This window comes from Procambarus clarkii, chromosome 60, assembly GCF_040958095.1.
Source record: "Procambarus clarkii isolate CNS0578487 chromosome 60, FALCON_Pclarkii_2.0, whole genome shotgun sequence".
Taxonomy (NCBI): domain Eukaryota; kingdom Metazoa; phylum Arthropoda; class Malacostraca; order Decapoda; family Cambaridae; genus Procambarus; species Procambarus clarkii.
Window position 1 is genome coordinate 22,076,627 of NC_091209.1, and position 16,414 is coordinate 22,093,040.

At 40.1% G+C, this 16,414-nt stretch overlaps 1 protein-coding gene across 1 annotated transcript in view; it reads left to right on the forward strand.

Moving 5' to 3' along the window:
* Nucleotides 1–16,414, forward strand: part of LOC123766703 (neuroligin-4, X-linked) — a 130,625-nt gene that overhangs the window by 77,501 nt on the left and 36,710 nt on the right. The window contains exon 2 of the mRNA XM_045755979.2: nt 601–1,476. Coding sequence (XP_045611935.1) covers nt 1,071–1,476 — 406 coding nt within the window. The 5' untranslated portion in view covers nt 601–1,070. The remainder of the gene's footprint in view (nt 1–600; nt 1,477–16,414) is intronic.

The following is a 16,414-nucleotide window of genomic DNA, read 5'->3' on the forward strand; positions in this document are numbered from 1 at the left end:
ATTGTTCTATAATGTTGTCTAAACTAATCTCCTCAAAATCAAATTATATTGTGTAATTGATGATAAATTACACAAAGTAAATTAAGCAAACCTAACCTGATTTGGGTTTAAGAAGATACGTAAATAAGGTCTAACAAAATTCGTAAATGCCTGAGTGAAAGGTATCTGGAATAGGTGAATGTATTTTTGGCTAACATTTATGATATGACGAGGAGTAATGCACATCTGGTCATCCACACCTGCAGGTGTGGATGACTGCTGGAGTGTAGTAGTGCATGTTCATCCTTCATACTAATTATTGTGAAAGATAAAATAAATAGAGGTGATAGTTAAACTACTTTAATAAATAATGTCGTTAACGTTGTTTGATAATATTTACTACATATTTTCTCAGAACTGATTCCTCCCCGGCGTTTAAAAGTGGAAAACGGCGTAGTAATGATAATGTGTGATTTTAGGCAGATATAAATTATGAAATATAAAAACTTGCACTTACTGATAGTTACAATTTGAATTCTTGTAAGTGAAATGTTATCTTCAATATATGTGTGTGAAATTGTTTTATGAAAACAGGAATTAACCCCTTCCCATCTTCCTCAGGTTATGGTGTAGCCGTGACACTCCAGGAGACGACTAGGGCGCCTGCAGCCTCCCCAGCAGGAGAGCATCAATACTGGCACAAGCACCCGCAGGAGTCTGCCTGCAAGACAGTTTTAGCCATGTCTCTCAATACTAGCGACTCTCGAATCACATGGCCAACGGCCTTAGTGCCCACCGCCGGTGACGCAATGATGGACGCTCCTCTGGGCATGTTTACAAGTCACAGAAGGGTACGAGGGTGAGAACGAGGTTTATGAGCGGTGTAAAAAGTGTAGGAGCCCTCAGAGGTTTACGAGCGGTCCGAGAGTGAGGATGAGAGCATAAGACCCAGGGGGGAGAGGTGCCCGATCAGGCATGATCTACAAAATTGGAACGATGGACCCGAGACTGAGTGTCTGTCCGTCCATCCAGTCCCCCTTTCACGCCTTGGACGTCGTGTGGGCGTGACTAGGGCGTGGGCTACAACAAGAATGAGCCTGGCTTGGGTGGTTTGGGCGGTGGTGGTTAGCGCAGTGGTGAGTGGTGGACAACCTGACCAGGTTCTGAGTCGCCTGGTATCAACCAAATATGGCAAGATACAGGGTTTCATCCGTCACCACGCGAGACACCAACTCCAACCCGTCGAGGTCTTCCTCGGAGTACCTTATGCTTCTCCGCCCATGGGAGATGGTCGCTTCACGCCCACCAGCAGCCCACTGCCCTGGGACGGGGTGAAGCGATGTACCGAGCTCCCGCCCGTCTGCCCGCAATCGTTGGTCAACACAGAAGACGGAGAGCTGCCTCCCGGCCGCGCCTCTCAGCTGGCCTCCTTCAGACTCCTGCTGCAGCATCAGAGCGAGGATTGTCTCTACCTCAACATCTACAGCCCGCATGACGGTAGGCAACCATCATCATTCTAGCCAGGGTTAGATTAATACAGAAGACAAACTGCTCACATAACTGGGGTTTAGAGACAAGAGTGTAGACCATTTCGGAATATTTTTCACTTCATTTTTTAAATAAGGAGACTAGAGGAAGTGTTTGCCTAGACCCTACTACAATGTTAATTTGGCCCTGAAGTTATCTCTTTTTCTTGCTGTCAACATATCTAATATAAAACTCTATCCATTTGTCTGTTTTTCATTCTGGAACTACATAAAAAATCACAAAGCAGGCACCCTGATCGTATAACATTGTAGTAAACAAAGTTTTAACCCGTCCTTCTAGGGTAAGAACATTAATGTAGTTAGATCACCAGTCAGACTTGGAGTAATAGGCATACGCAAACCAAGAGCGTTAGCACCACCACCATTTTTATCGTCGTCCATTGTTTCCAGCGAATTAGTAGAAAAGAATCTACTAGCGCAGCTGAGAGATTCGGCTGTGGCTCTCGATCCGAATTTCGTCGAAGGAGCCAGCCAGTGTGATACTCTTGCAAGGCTTTTACCCCGACCATCAGCCCCAGATCACAGGCGGGCTCATTAGGATAGTCCCATAATTGATATTATTATCTCAGTGATGCTATCTGAGGAGTTCATACCCCTGTCTCCTAAAGGTAAAGTACCTCATGCTGGATATTTTTTATTTGCCATACCCGAATCCGTCCTGGAAACTCTCCTTAATCACGATGCTCAGGCGCATCCGCCAAAGGCACTGGCAGAACAATAAGCCATCACGGTTTGATAAGTCGTGTGTAATAGCAAAAGATTACAAGATTGGAAGAGGTTAATGATTTCATCAAAAGAGATTTTGCCACAGACCTTATGAGCACCACGTCTCTAGAGACCCAACGACACTTAGAAAGTTAAAGAGACTTAAAAGCAAACTGATTCTTGCGAAATATAGACGAAGAGGAATTTTTTTAATCCATAATAAATTTAGATTTTTATTTCATTATTACTTTAACCTGTTTCGCTTATTGTTTTGGTATGAAAGTAGAGACATAAGTTTTGTCTGAAACTTGTGCAATTCACCAAGGTTATTTTTTATTAACAGAGTTTAATCTATGTATTATTATTGAACAATCAAGAATTACCAATATCACCAGCTTAAGTCATCCTCTTCTGGGTGGCGTCCTTTCTTCTCTATGGCTTGATAGTCACTGAAGCACCTCCACATTGGGTATATTGGTAATAATAATGACACAATTAACAGTCGTGTTTGGGTTTGCATTTTGTTTCTGCAGAAATCCATTAAACAATATAATTATTTAATAAAACTATATGCACTACCCGATGCCATAATAGTTACTTGGCTGTTTGCACCTTATTATCACTGAATCTTGCATAACCTCATGGTAATGTGACTTTGAGAAGGTATACAAAGTTAAACATATATAGCGGTTAAAATAGGGTGAAAACAGTTTGATAAAATAAGAATTAAAAAATTATTGGGAGTATATGTATGGTCGAGAAGTAAAACATTAATTGTAGAAAAAAGTTAAATGAGAAGAATATTATTTACTGTGTCGTGGATAACCATCTGTACACAAAGATAGGCAATTCCTCCAAGAAAACAAAACAAATGAATCAGCTAGAGACATTTGAGCTGCATTATATTCTACACAATATCCAGTCCGACTTTATCCGCCGGGCCTTCTGTGAAACCAATTCCAGCATCAAAGCAGCATTATCCATCAACTTTAAACGGTTGCCACATACTGTGGTCTGTTTAAGCTCCGTTGGCTGTCGGATCAATACCAAATGAGACTGGTTGTACTATTCAGCTAAAGAATATGACATGCATGTCACCAAATGTCGTGTCTCCAATCGAGCAGGCATGAAACCTGATTGAGAGAGCAACTAAGATGTCAGGATTTTATACGGAGAAAATAAAACTCTTATTAAGGGGCAGAACATGAAGATAGAGTGAAGAAACTGCAGCAAACGACTGGGTTTGTCGGGAAACGCCGGCCGACCCAACGAGAGCGAGGCCGTCGTTGCACCGACCAATTTATGTCCCTGTCTCTTGTTATCATCTTAGAGATTTGCTTCAGGTACTTGGTCTTAGCATCCGAGTAAAGACGGTGAAAGCCATTGTGTCAAGCACAGCAACAAGCTATGAGATTCTGAAAAATAGAGGCGGATTGTAGGAGGCCAAACACACAGGCAATAACTTGAAATTCAACAAAGAGGTCGTCTTCCGGAGAGCTCCGTATTCACGCTCCCTCGGAAAGGAGCTGAGAAAATACAAAGATCAAACTATTTCCAACATCTCCCGAAGTTGGTGCTCTGAGAAACGCATACTGAAAATACTTTACAAACTCACTTTACTGGACATTTGTTTTATAATCACCAAGTGCATAAATATATCCATGAAGTGTTCATTCGGTCAGATAATTTTTTTTTCCAATAATATGATATGTATAGAGTAATAGCTGAAAATAACCAACTTATATAATGAGAATATCTAGGAAAATTGTATGAATTTTGTTTACAGTATTTCACATAGATTATTTAATATATATTTCATATAAATTTATTCACATAGATTAGTTTATGTAAATTTGTTCGTTATTCCGGTCCTGATTATTTTTCTTAATTTGATAACAAAAAATCCCACATTATTAACTACCGAATACATACTTTTTACCACGGTTGTCTTATGCACAAGAATCGGAGTCATATTTTTTCCTACATAGCAAAATGCAATAATATAACGAATATTATTTTTAAAGTTATTGACCAATATATATATCTCTGGCTTCCCATATGAATAACATCCATGAAAGTTTTATAAACAGAGAATTGCACGCTGCAATCATCAATGACTGACTGTGGCAGTCATTGATTGTCGCGGCAGTAACTTTAATGTTATATCAGCAGTGGCTCACTGGTCTTATAGTGTTAATCTGGCATCATATTAAGAGTTTTCAGCCGTACTTTTAATTAAGGCCAGAAGCAAAACCTATCAGTGTGTCACTGTCCCCCAAAAAAATCGAGGTTTTCCTTTTTTTTGTAAAGTCGCGTAGATGCCTCCAAACTCACTCATCCCAGAGCCAGGATGAGTATTTTGTTTCACTATCATTAACGAGTGTTACCATTATAATTATTTATATAAATATCTATATCATTATAATTATTATTTTAATTTTAATCGCAGAGAATAACTTACAATAACGTTTCTAAAAATATATAACCAGTGCACTTGGTTATACTTGGTTGTAACACAAAATTATACTATATGTTTCGGGGGAGTATATCGTACACGCTATCGCAGATATGACTACGGAGGAATATATATACCTTAAATCTTACAAAAATCTTATTACTCATGACAAATTTATTTGGATGATACCTTTGTTCAGTGTTGTTTCCACTGACAAAACTGAGTTCGGTTATACTGAAGGGTGTTTTGAGCGATATCAAGATATACTACAACTTCACGGAGTGTGAACAATTTAGATATACAAAAGTCTACACTATTAATATACTAGAAAATAACTACTTTAAAAAGATTTACGCAATTCAATAATTCATTAGCACTCAAAGGTACAGGAATTCAATGCTTTCAGAATCTGGTATTCAGGGCTATTACAAGAGGGAAGGAAGGTGAGGACGTGTCATTAAAATTCCATTATGCAAACGAAATTGAAAAAACAAATTCTGCGTCTGTTATTGTTTCCGTTCGTGAGGAGAAAGGCGATATTGTAATTGTTTATTCTACGAGGTTTGGTGAATTTAGCAGCCTGTGTACAATTTGCCTGTTTAGCCTATACCAAAGTTACGCTCGTGTTTTCTCTCTCCTTTGCTGTGTCCCTCCTTCTATCCCCAACCTTCCATACTCTCATATCATATCTGTGAGGATTCGTGCATCGTTTTATCCTGTTATTTATCCCCTGGATACATCACACACTCCTCACGCAGCTTCCACAATATGCGACATATCTCTCCAAACTTTTGCGAATATTACCGCTATTTCCCGCCTTCTGTCACCAGGCTACAGGAAATAAATTCAAGGCCATACGATCTAAAACAAATGAAAAAGAAAGAAGAGAATTTTTGATGGCGGAAACTATTGTTTTACTTTCACTCTGAAGGATTGCCCGAGTTGTTTATTTGTCTATTTTTTGTATTTCCTTTGTTCGCTGGAAATAAGATCAGGCCGTTGATAACTCGATAACATTGTTAAAACGAAACAGAAAACGAAGTGTGTGTTTTATGAAGCACTGTCAGGATTTTTTTTACTAGGTGGGATACAAGATACAGGGTTACAAGGATGTGTGTATTTAATATTTATGCCTGCAGGATTGAGGTGTTAGCTCTTGGACCCCGCCTTTCCTCGCCTGTCTAAAGAAAGGACTCCCGACATATTTTCTTCTATCATATCTACAGCATATATTTCCCTCTAACAAACATCCCTAGGATGAAGCCCATAACAGATGTCTAACTCTCATGTGCTAGGTGAAGGGATGCATCAGGTGAAAGAAACTGAACCCGAGCTCTTAGGACTACGACCCCGCGGACGCTGTCCACTCGGCCGTCAGGTTCGTGTGTGTGTACTCGCCTATTTGTGCTTGCAGGATCAAGCATTGACTCTTGGATCCCGCCTTTCTAACTATCGGTTGTTTACAGCAATGACTCCTGTCCCATTTCTCTATCATATCTAGTATTAAACTTATGAATAGAGTTTGCTTCCACAACCTGCTCCTTAAGTGCATTCCATTTTTCCACTACTCACACGGTAGTGTGTGTGTGTGTGTGTGTGTGTGTGTGTGTGTGTGTATGTGTGTGTGTGTGTGTGTGTGTGTGTGTGTGTGTGTGTGTTTCTTATTGACTATGACCGGAAGGGTAGATCAGTGATTCCAGCATTGCAACTTTTTACATTTCATATGTTCTTCAACTAGGAGGTGAAAACCAACAACAAATTTACACAACCAACTGTTTTTAATATTATTGTGCCAATGTTTGTTGTTAACGGACGCGTTTTGCTGAATCTCTTTTTAACATATACGGAGTCAGAAGATAACGAATTCAGATTATTGTTGTTGTTATAGATTCAGCTACTTGGAACAAAAAGTTCCAAGTATGGTGAGCTCGTAAATTCATAATAGTAGGTTCGCCATTATATATAGCATGTAGAATAAGATGAGGTCAGGCGTTACCAATTCTAGGGGACTGCAGGGCAGTCTTGCTCTGCATTCACACAGGTTAGCAAGAACACTGGGTGTGTTGTGAGCTGGAAGGTCTGAGTGGTCTTGTAAATAGCAGTACGTGCCTATATCTGCAGGCTGACTCTTGATAGTTGGATTCACATTTTGTAAGGCATTGTGTAAGAGGTGACTTTTTCTTACCCATATTTTGAGATAGTTGGAAGCTGACAGTTACGAGTTTTTCATGAAATATTTTGCAGACAAAATATAATGTATTTAGGACTATTAGATCAAATATTTCTTTTAAAAATAACTTTATGTCATTCCAGAGTGTAACTATTAAAATATCCCATTAATTACGAAGGCATTATGTATAATGCTAAATATTTTAAGTTAAATAATGGTCGTACGTGGCACCGTCATATCACATTTGGTTTATTATGTTCATGATGTCATAAATAATAAAAATTGGTTTGGTCATCTTAATAAAACTGTATAATTGTCAAATGTGTTGGGCTGAAATGTCATCGATCTTAATAGAATCCCTTACCAGGTTTATAAGTTAAACTGTAAGTTCATAAAACTGAAGAAAACGGATGAAGATATATTATTGTTCAGGGATGAAGGGGGAATTACCAGAGAAAATGAGCTCCATCACTTACAGCTGCCAATACAGTCTGAAATTCTTCGTCGATGGAGCGTTCCAGGTTACTCCACGATCACTTTAGTAGTAATCTGGGCTACCAGATCACCTCTCAAACTTGTAAGGCCTTAGATCTATCAGCAAACTCCAGGGTGTTTGCTCGATGCAGAGCCAAGCGTGATAACCCGTCATGGGCCTCTTGCTCCAGGAACCCCTTAACATGCAAGATCTAAAGTCTTGTTTTGAAACGCCAGGAAGGGCCGCCATCCATCAAGCCAAAAATCCTAACATAAATCAGGCGAATATTTTCTGAGAATGCCAGTCTTCTCGCCCACACAGCACGACAGCACTTAAGCAGAGTCTCAGAATACGAACTCCCACTCTGATCGAGAGCCTCAGTCTGTTGTTTTGCCGGGCGGGCGGAGCTCGATGGGCAGATTAGTCTCGATCTCGCACTCCTTGGGGGGAAACGCTCTACCTTTTTACTTCTGTCTTTTTTTTATTTACGAATGCAGCATGTGCCTCTTCTCTCTCTATTTTACGACTGCTAGTTCAGCTTCCAATCAAATTTGTTTATTTAAAGTGATTATATTTTCGAATTCTCTCTGTTAGTCTGTTTCTCTAATTGTTTATATCTGACTGAATGTTTGTATATTTGTCTATCATTCCGACTGTTTGTGTAGATGTCTGCCTGTCTGCCAACTCCCGATGTGGGCTTTGCATGGGCCAATAAGCCTTCTTTAAATCTCATTTACTCTTATGTTCTTATGTTAACTAAAAATGTGATTTTTACTTGCACCAAAAATTTGTTTCACCTGCTGTAACTGACACCACTGAACGTACCTAGTTACTGGTTCCTCCCAGTACACCACACAGTGTTTCTGACAATGATCTGTCCCATCCACTTGAGCTGGTCGGAACAGCCGACAGCATCGCTTGTTTGCAGGTCAGTGTTCGATTCCCGATGAACCAGTGATCGGTTGCCGCTCATATCAGCGCACATCCTGTTCTCATGTTCCATCCACGCGCAGAATAGTTATACTGGCTTAGCACTCTCGTGATTATTTTCTTTCCCCTTCTAAGAGTGCTAACATACACAAGAACAGCATGGTGTGGAAGTGTTAAGAGGAATTCTGGCGTCTGCTAAGAAGACATGCAGTTAATACATCTTATAACGATACGATGTGATTGGTGTAGCAGTGATTTGTTATACAGATTCCCGGTGATTAGTGCTGCAGTTATGTGTTATGAACATATATAATGACTGGGTTACAGTGATATGACATAAAGCTACGATGTGATTGATGCTGCAATGATTACTACAAAAAAATCATAGTGATTTCCATTGTTCCATTGGTTGATAATGTATTATCCAGATCCTCGTTATACTGAATCTTGACGTAAGGCAAAATCTGGGAGATCAAACAATTCTACGCGAATGCACTGCATCTGCGACCATTAAAAGTAACTTTTAACTTTGCGACAAAAACTATTAAAAAGCAACTCATTGATAAACGTCTGCTAAAATAACGAATAAACCGGGTTCTGTATACTGCAATTGTCTCAAATGTGACCTTTACTCAGCAGCATATACTGAGTACTTAAGCAGTAACTTAAGCTGGGTACATAATAACTCACATTGCGGCATATCTATCGGGCTGGTTGGATAATCTGGCCAGAGATAAGCTCAACCTCGAGACCGGATATTTCTCCAACACATCGGGCTCACATTACGGAACTGTCATGAGAGACTCCCGGGTCACTGAGGATGTAAGTGGCGTCACTATAGTTACGTCAGGAGCCTCGATGGCTGTTTATTCACACTCGGCGACCTGGTGCATTGCCCCTTGCAAACATACGGTCCTGTTAGGTTCGTGCAACAACTAGCTTTGCAGCACTTGCAATCGTTATAAAAGAGTACAGCAATATGTTGCTAAGGAATAGTTATGGAAGAGACTGGTGGTGGTTTTGTATTTGATATTCTCTTACTGGATTACTGCTGCGTATTATTCAAGACGAAAGCTAATGAGTTATAACTGGAGAATTTAAGCAAGTTGAGAGTAAATCCGTTGACCCAAGACATAATATTAGAAACGTATTTTGTTTACTTTCGATCTTGCAAGCTATAAAGGAACTTTTTCTGTAGAGTTATTCTTAGCATTGCGGGGATTTTATATATTTAATAACGCTGATGTGTGTTATTAGTCATTAATTACGATATAAAAAATTAATAATAATAATAATAGCAGTAGTTGCAACAACAGTATAATTGGTAGTAGTGATAGTACAGCTAGTACTACTACTACCACTAGTACAACTACCAGTAGTAGTAGTATTGCTAATAATAACATGAGTAAAATAGAAGTAGTTCTAAAAGCAAAAGTAGTTAGAGCAGAAGTGTTGATGCTACAGAAGTTGTCCCGGTAGAAGAGTCATATGTGGCATACACCGCCAAAACGACTCCCAGTTCAGATCCCAAGGTTCACTCTTTGTTGGTCATCATTGCATTTGTAGCTGATGGTATTCGTTTGATGTCGGCTGCCGGTTACATTTTTGGCGTATCATCAACCTCAACGCCTTTTCTGATTCCGATTCTGTCTTTGTCTTTTTGAATCTCGGTCAGCCAGTCATATAACTTTATTAAGTTTGTGAGGCAAGATTTGTCTTCCTTGAACCCTGGCTGGTGCGATGTTACACACACGACCTTCTCACTATTTGTTCAATCTTCTGTTTTTAGTTCTATCACATCGCCTTGCGTGATATGCAATGTGATCACGTCGAGATTAAACTATAAACTTTATTAAATGAAGAAAATTATGGAAAGTTAGTACTCTGTAGCCTGTGTTTTTTCTCCACATTTTCCCTTCATATTTACTGTGTTGTGTTCACTCTCCATTGAGTGCTTATTCAATCACTCACGCACTCGCGGTCTTTCTCTCTTTCATCTTCTATACTTTCCTCTTGTCTATATTCCCATCCATTTCTCGTTGTTTCTTTTTTATTTGTCATTAATTTAGTTTTTTCATTCACTCTGGCCCAATTCTCTCCTATTCCCCACGTTCTCCTTTTTTGCACACTTTCCCCTTGGCAACACTTTTCCATCAACAATACTCTCCCCGCGGCCACACTCTCCCCTCGGCCACACTCTCCCCTCGACCACACTCTACCCTCGGCCCCACACTCCCTCGACCACACTCTTTCCTCGGGCACGCTGTCCCCTGGGCCACACTCTCCCCTCGGCCACACTCTCCCCTCGACCACACTCTCCCCTCGACCACACTCTCCCCTCAGCCACACTCTCCCCTCGGCCACACTCTCCCCTCGGCCACACTCTCCCCTCGACCACACTCTCCCCTCGGCCACACTCTCCCCTCGACCACACTCTCCCCTCGACCACACTCTCCCCTCAGCCACACTCTCCCCTCGGCCACACTCTCCCCTCGACCACACTCTCCCCTCGACCACACTCTCCCCTCGACCACACTCTCCCCTCGGCCACACTCTCCCCTCGACCACACTCTCCCCTCGACCACACTCTCCCCTCGACCACACTCTCCCCTCGACCACACTCTCCCCTCGACCACACTCTCCCCTCGGCCACAGTCTCCCCTCTCTCGGACTCACCCTTATCCTGTTTTACGACCTTCAATACAAATTTACGAAAAAACTTCATAATATACTTATAAATATTGATGCTTAACTAATTATGACGTATGAGTATTTTAAACTGTTGTATAAATAATCACAGCGGCAGTCTCTGTCTGTCAGTGTCTGTAACATCTATATATATCAACAAACCTAAAAATATCGACTTCTAAATCGAGTTCAGTAAATGACTCATTAATTTAGGGCCAGTAACTGAGGACAAAAACTATCTTACTAAACCGGAATCTGAAAAAGTTTTATCCCCGAAAAAATTCAACAAGTATTCCCGATTTCAGATCTCGAAGAAAAAGAAATTCGACTTCACATCATGTCATAATATGACTAACCGGAGGCAGCGATCTGGTGCCATTCATATTCTCTTCGGGACGAAAGATGGATCTTCAAAACTAAAAAAATGAATTTTGTGTACTAACCAAGTTGCATTTGATGATGCAATTGGGGATGAGCAACATCTCTAGGGTTCCGCCTTTCAACTCTTAATCGAGTGTTGTGCGTGTGAGTTGGAACCTCAGCAGCATCAACAATGCCCGTCAAAGGAACGCACAAAAACACGTCTTCTGTAGGTCAGGTGAAGGCCAGGTTGAAGATCACGTGAGGAACGTGCTGAGTAACCTTTATCTGGTTCACAAGCGAGAGGGGATGAAGATTTGATTACGCTCGCGCGGGGCTTGACAGGGCGCGAGGGTGTTGGATGGGTTTCGGCAGGGTGTACAGGTGAGGGTGGCGCTTGACAGGGTGTGAGTTACGCATGGTGTGTGGGTTTGGGTTGGCAGGGTATGTGGGGTGACACCCTTTCCAGCGCAGCCTCTCGCCAACGCTGCCGTCCTTCAGCTCTGCTTCCCTACAGCGCTGTCTTACTTAAGGTCTGCCTCCCTCAAACGATATCTTCCTCCAGCACTGCTTCCCTCCAGCACTACTTTCCTCCAAAATTGCCTCTCTCCAGCACTGCTTTCCTACAGTTCTGCCTGCAACACTGCCTCCCTCCATTCAGTACTGCCTCCTCCCAGCATACACACACACGGCCTAGCATAAAGCGATTTTGGGTCAAGAGTCGGGTTCAATTCCCGGTCGAGGCAGAAACAAACGGGCAGAATGGGTAGGCCTAAGTTAAATGCATTAAGAAATATAGGATGTAATTACTAACCCACAACTGGTAGCTGAGCGGACAGCGCGCAGGACTCGTAATTTTGTAGCCCGGGTTCGATTCCCGGACCAGGCAGAAACAAATGGGCAAAGTTTTTTTCCCCCTGATTGTCTGTTACCTAGCAGTAAATAGGTACCTTGGAGTTAGACAGCTGCTACGGAGCTGATGCCTGGGTGTGTGTGTGTGGGGGGGGGGAATAGTACTTAGTAACAGTTGATTGACAGTAGAGAGGCGGGCCGAAAGAGCAGATCTCAACTCCCGCAAGCACAACTAGGTGAATACAACGATTTTTACAACGTCCTAAATAAAATCAGGGATGTGATTTCCGCAGAGTTTACCAAGAGCTATCATGTTACTGGAAAATATGAGCTGAATTCATTTGGGTTAAAGTGATGAAAATACGGAGGAGGGAAGGTGGTTATGATGATATAGATAGTATATACTGTGAAGATAGTTTGTAGTGATGATGCAAGATCAGAGGACAAGGATGTGTATGATGGGAGAAGATAGAGATATAGAAAGAGAGAAATAGAGATAGATACAGTGATATAGTAATAGATAGCTAGAGAGAAATATAGATACATAGAACGCGTAAGTATCCACTAGGAAAATGAAACGAAAGTTTTGAACGTTTTCGTGTTTCCTCGATGATCTGTTGAAACACGAAAACGTTCGGAACTTTCTACTTACGCATTACCATATCACGTGTTTTTTATGATTATTCTGCATATATATATATACATATATATATACATATATATATATATATATATATATATATATATATATATATATATATATATATATATTTTAATTGCTAGAGAGAGATATAGATACATAGATAGAGATTGGTAAAAATAAATAGCGTTCGGGAAGATGGCGATAAAGATGGGAGGAGATTGGAGATAAGGAAAGAAAGATGAGAGGTGTGGAGAATAGGAAGTGGGGGAGAGGGGTAAGCTGGGATATGGGGAAGTGGGAGATGGTAGGAAAGAGGGGAAAGGGGGCAGGGGAAGAGAAGTCAGGGAAAGAGGAGACGAGAGAGGGGGAGGCAAGAGGGAAGAAGGGAATAGGAGTAACAGACTACCCCGAGCACCGTCGGGTATATATGCTGCTATACCTATAATAAACTACTCATCCCTCCCCCCCCCCCTTCTCAATTTTTTTTATTATCATTCCTATTAAAAGGAGAAAAAACTTGGGTAAAAATTGTTCATTAAAAAGAAGTGTACACTGCAAACCCTTTGATGAATAGGAACTGAAAAACACGGGATCATTAGAAGGACAATTAGAGAGATCATTAGCGGATTCTTTTTATGCCAAAAGTCCAGTTTAAGAATTATAAAATCCATAAAATCAGTGCATCGTATATTTGGAAAAGGATTAACAAATATGCACTGTGAATTGTTTAAGTCAATTAGATGAATCATTTAAACGATGACTGAACACGGAGACATAATTTAGCTTACATGCGAAAGATTTATTAAATATTACTAGGAACGGACATTGAATAGCCCTGGGAATTATGAGAGTAAATAATTTCTGCAGATGACTTAGTAGTCCTTACAACTAGACATGAACATTTGAAGTATATGTACATTTTCTTGAGCAAGAAAATCAGCAAATTGAAACTTTATTTAAATAAATATATATTCGGAATTTCGATGATGGGACAACAAAAGTCAGGTAATGTTGAAAAATTATAATATTACTTCAAAATTAATTAGATATTCGAGTTACTTATAATTATTTAAGCTATTATGCTAAAAATAATATTCTAATGAATAGAATGCTAAGATTGAGCTAGAAATTATTACTGTTCAGTTATTATTTTAATTTAACATAATCTTTAATACTCATTAGCTTTCTAATTATGGCTTATAGATATAGACAATAATGAAAATACAAGCATTTGATACTTTTGAAATTTCATTTATCGATTCTTCAAAAAGTTGGAGTCCCAGTTAAAACGGGCAGTGATAGCTAAAAAATTCCGTCATCCAATCTTTTCCAATGATTCCTCTATAATCTCTAATTTACTCTAGTATATTGTGAAGTTTAATTCAAGATTCGTCCCATCAGATAATATGCCGGCATAGTTATAGTCATAGTTAAGCAAACCCTACAGCACTCTGAAGCAACAATCTAGACGTTGCATACCCTATACCTGCAACACAATAAATCAGTAGAAGACAAACTGCCAATCTTTTATCTCTGCTAATACCAAGGAGTTCCAAACAAATGTTAAAGAACTCACCAATTAACATAATGCCTAAACGCATCGATATATAGACTATTGTCTGGTCTCAAGTACCCTTCAAAGAAACCAAAGTAGACGATTACACAGAAAAGAGAGATCATTTGGTATACGCGAAGGTGTTACTGTCTGTCATCATAACACTGTGCAGTCGCAGCTCTTGGATGTAGCTCTACTCACCGTTTAATATTTACCTCTCAGGGCTTCATTGACGGAAGCCCCTGAATAAAATATTTGCGTATTATATCCGACCGAGCACCAACATGAGTTAATACTCATGTGGGTGCTCGGTCACTCACTGTCGGCACTTCATCATCGTGGGTGACTTGAGCCAACAGCAGGAGGCTCTAGCGTCTGATGACTCTATCCACCTCCAGTCATACTTGACGGCTCTGCAGCTAATAGTGTTGTGGAGAAAAGCGAGCTTTTTCTCTTCACTTTCTCTGCAAGATGCAACTTAGAGAGTAAAGCAGCTCTCCTCTAGTGCTGCCTCACCACCCTTTCTCCCTGGGATACGTGAAGCATCCAAAAAGAAAATATAGAAAAATTCCTCGACACAGATGTTACCAAGGCCCAAGAGCCCGGCTGGGCTAAACACATCTTCAAAGGATGTAAATGTTCAATTGCAGCCCACCTTGCAGCCTCCTTGCAAGCCTGCATTGATCACCAAAATTGGCTCTTACCAGGAAGAAGACCACGGTTATAGCTGTCCAGAAAGAGAAAAGCTAGACATCAGTAGACATTTATAGACTAATATCCTTACCTCCATTTATTGTGAAGATTTTCGGAGAAGCAATTGTTGAGAGACGTGAACGTTAGCTAGAGAAGAATTTTTGGCTAACAAGCTATTTTATGAAGGTGAAGAAAAGACCCAATATATATGTAAGTGTATTAAAAAAAAATCGGATGTAAGCTATATCCTTTCTCAAGGTGCTGTATACAATGTTATGAACAAGATCCTAGGAGCCAGCACTCAAATATCTGAGAGATTGCCTCATGTGGCGTTCATCACTACATGTCATTGTGGTTATGCTCCACAGCGACTCGAGAAGGGATGTCGAAGTTTCAGAAGAATGCTCAATTATCCTGATTTTGGGATCAGGATAATTGCACCAGGTAAATACACATAAAAATGCATCAGATATGTGCAGCATTGCATCCGATAAACGTACATGAAAAAGTCTAACTAGACACAAACATAGGTAAAAAACGGCAACTAATATAAACAGTAACAATAATAATATAGTTACTAATAATATACCTAATATATTTGTGACAATAAACAGGACGCAACGAAACATCTATTTACTTCACAAAACATTTAAACTTTGTTATGCATGAACAAAGTCCGTAACAAAAAGTCCTGAGAGAGAGAGAGAGAGAGAGAGCGAGAGGAGGAAAATCTAAGGAAACAATAACTTAATTCAGAATTCATAAGTGCACACTTTCATAACAAGTGTGTTTTAGCAAAAGAAAAGTTTGAGCTGGCTCCACCAAGCACAAACTCCATTAATTAACTCTATAATGGGTTGGTAAAATTATAAACACTTAGGTATAACTTAAGTCGTGGAAGATGGGAATGAAGAGGGAAGAGTAAATGGTGGTGGAGGAGGAAAGTAGGAGGAGTAGAGGATGAATATTAGGAAGGGAGAAAGTGGAGGAGAATGGAATGAGGAAGAGAAATTAGGGGATGGAGCAGGAGTATGGGAATATTGGAAGGTTGGAAGGAGGAGAATGAGAAGGGAAATAGGTAGGATAAATTAGGAGAGAGAAGAAGGAGATACAAGGAGTACGGTGATGGACCCCGTGGGACCAGACACCAGTCCAGAGAGTACTGAACTATAAAGATTCATACAACCAGGTCATCTCCACAAGTATCTGCATAAATCAATTTTATGTATATATTCGAAGACTTTCAAAAAGAAATTAATATAAGTTTTTTAATAATCAGTAAAGCAAATTCCTTAAGTACTTACTTTTAATCGTTAATTTAAACTAATTAGTATTATAACGACCGGCAAGCTCGTTTAACAA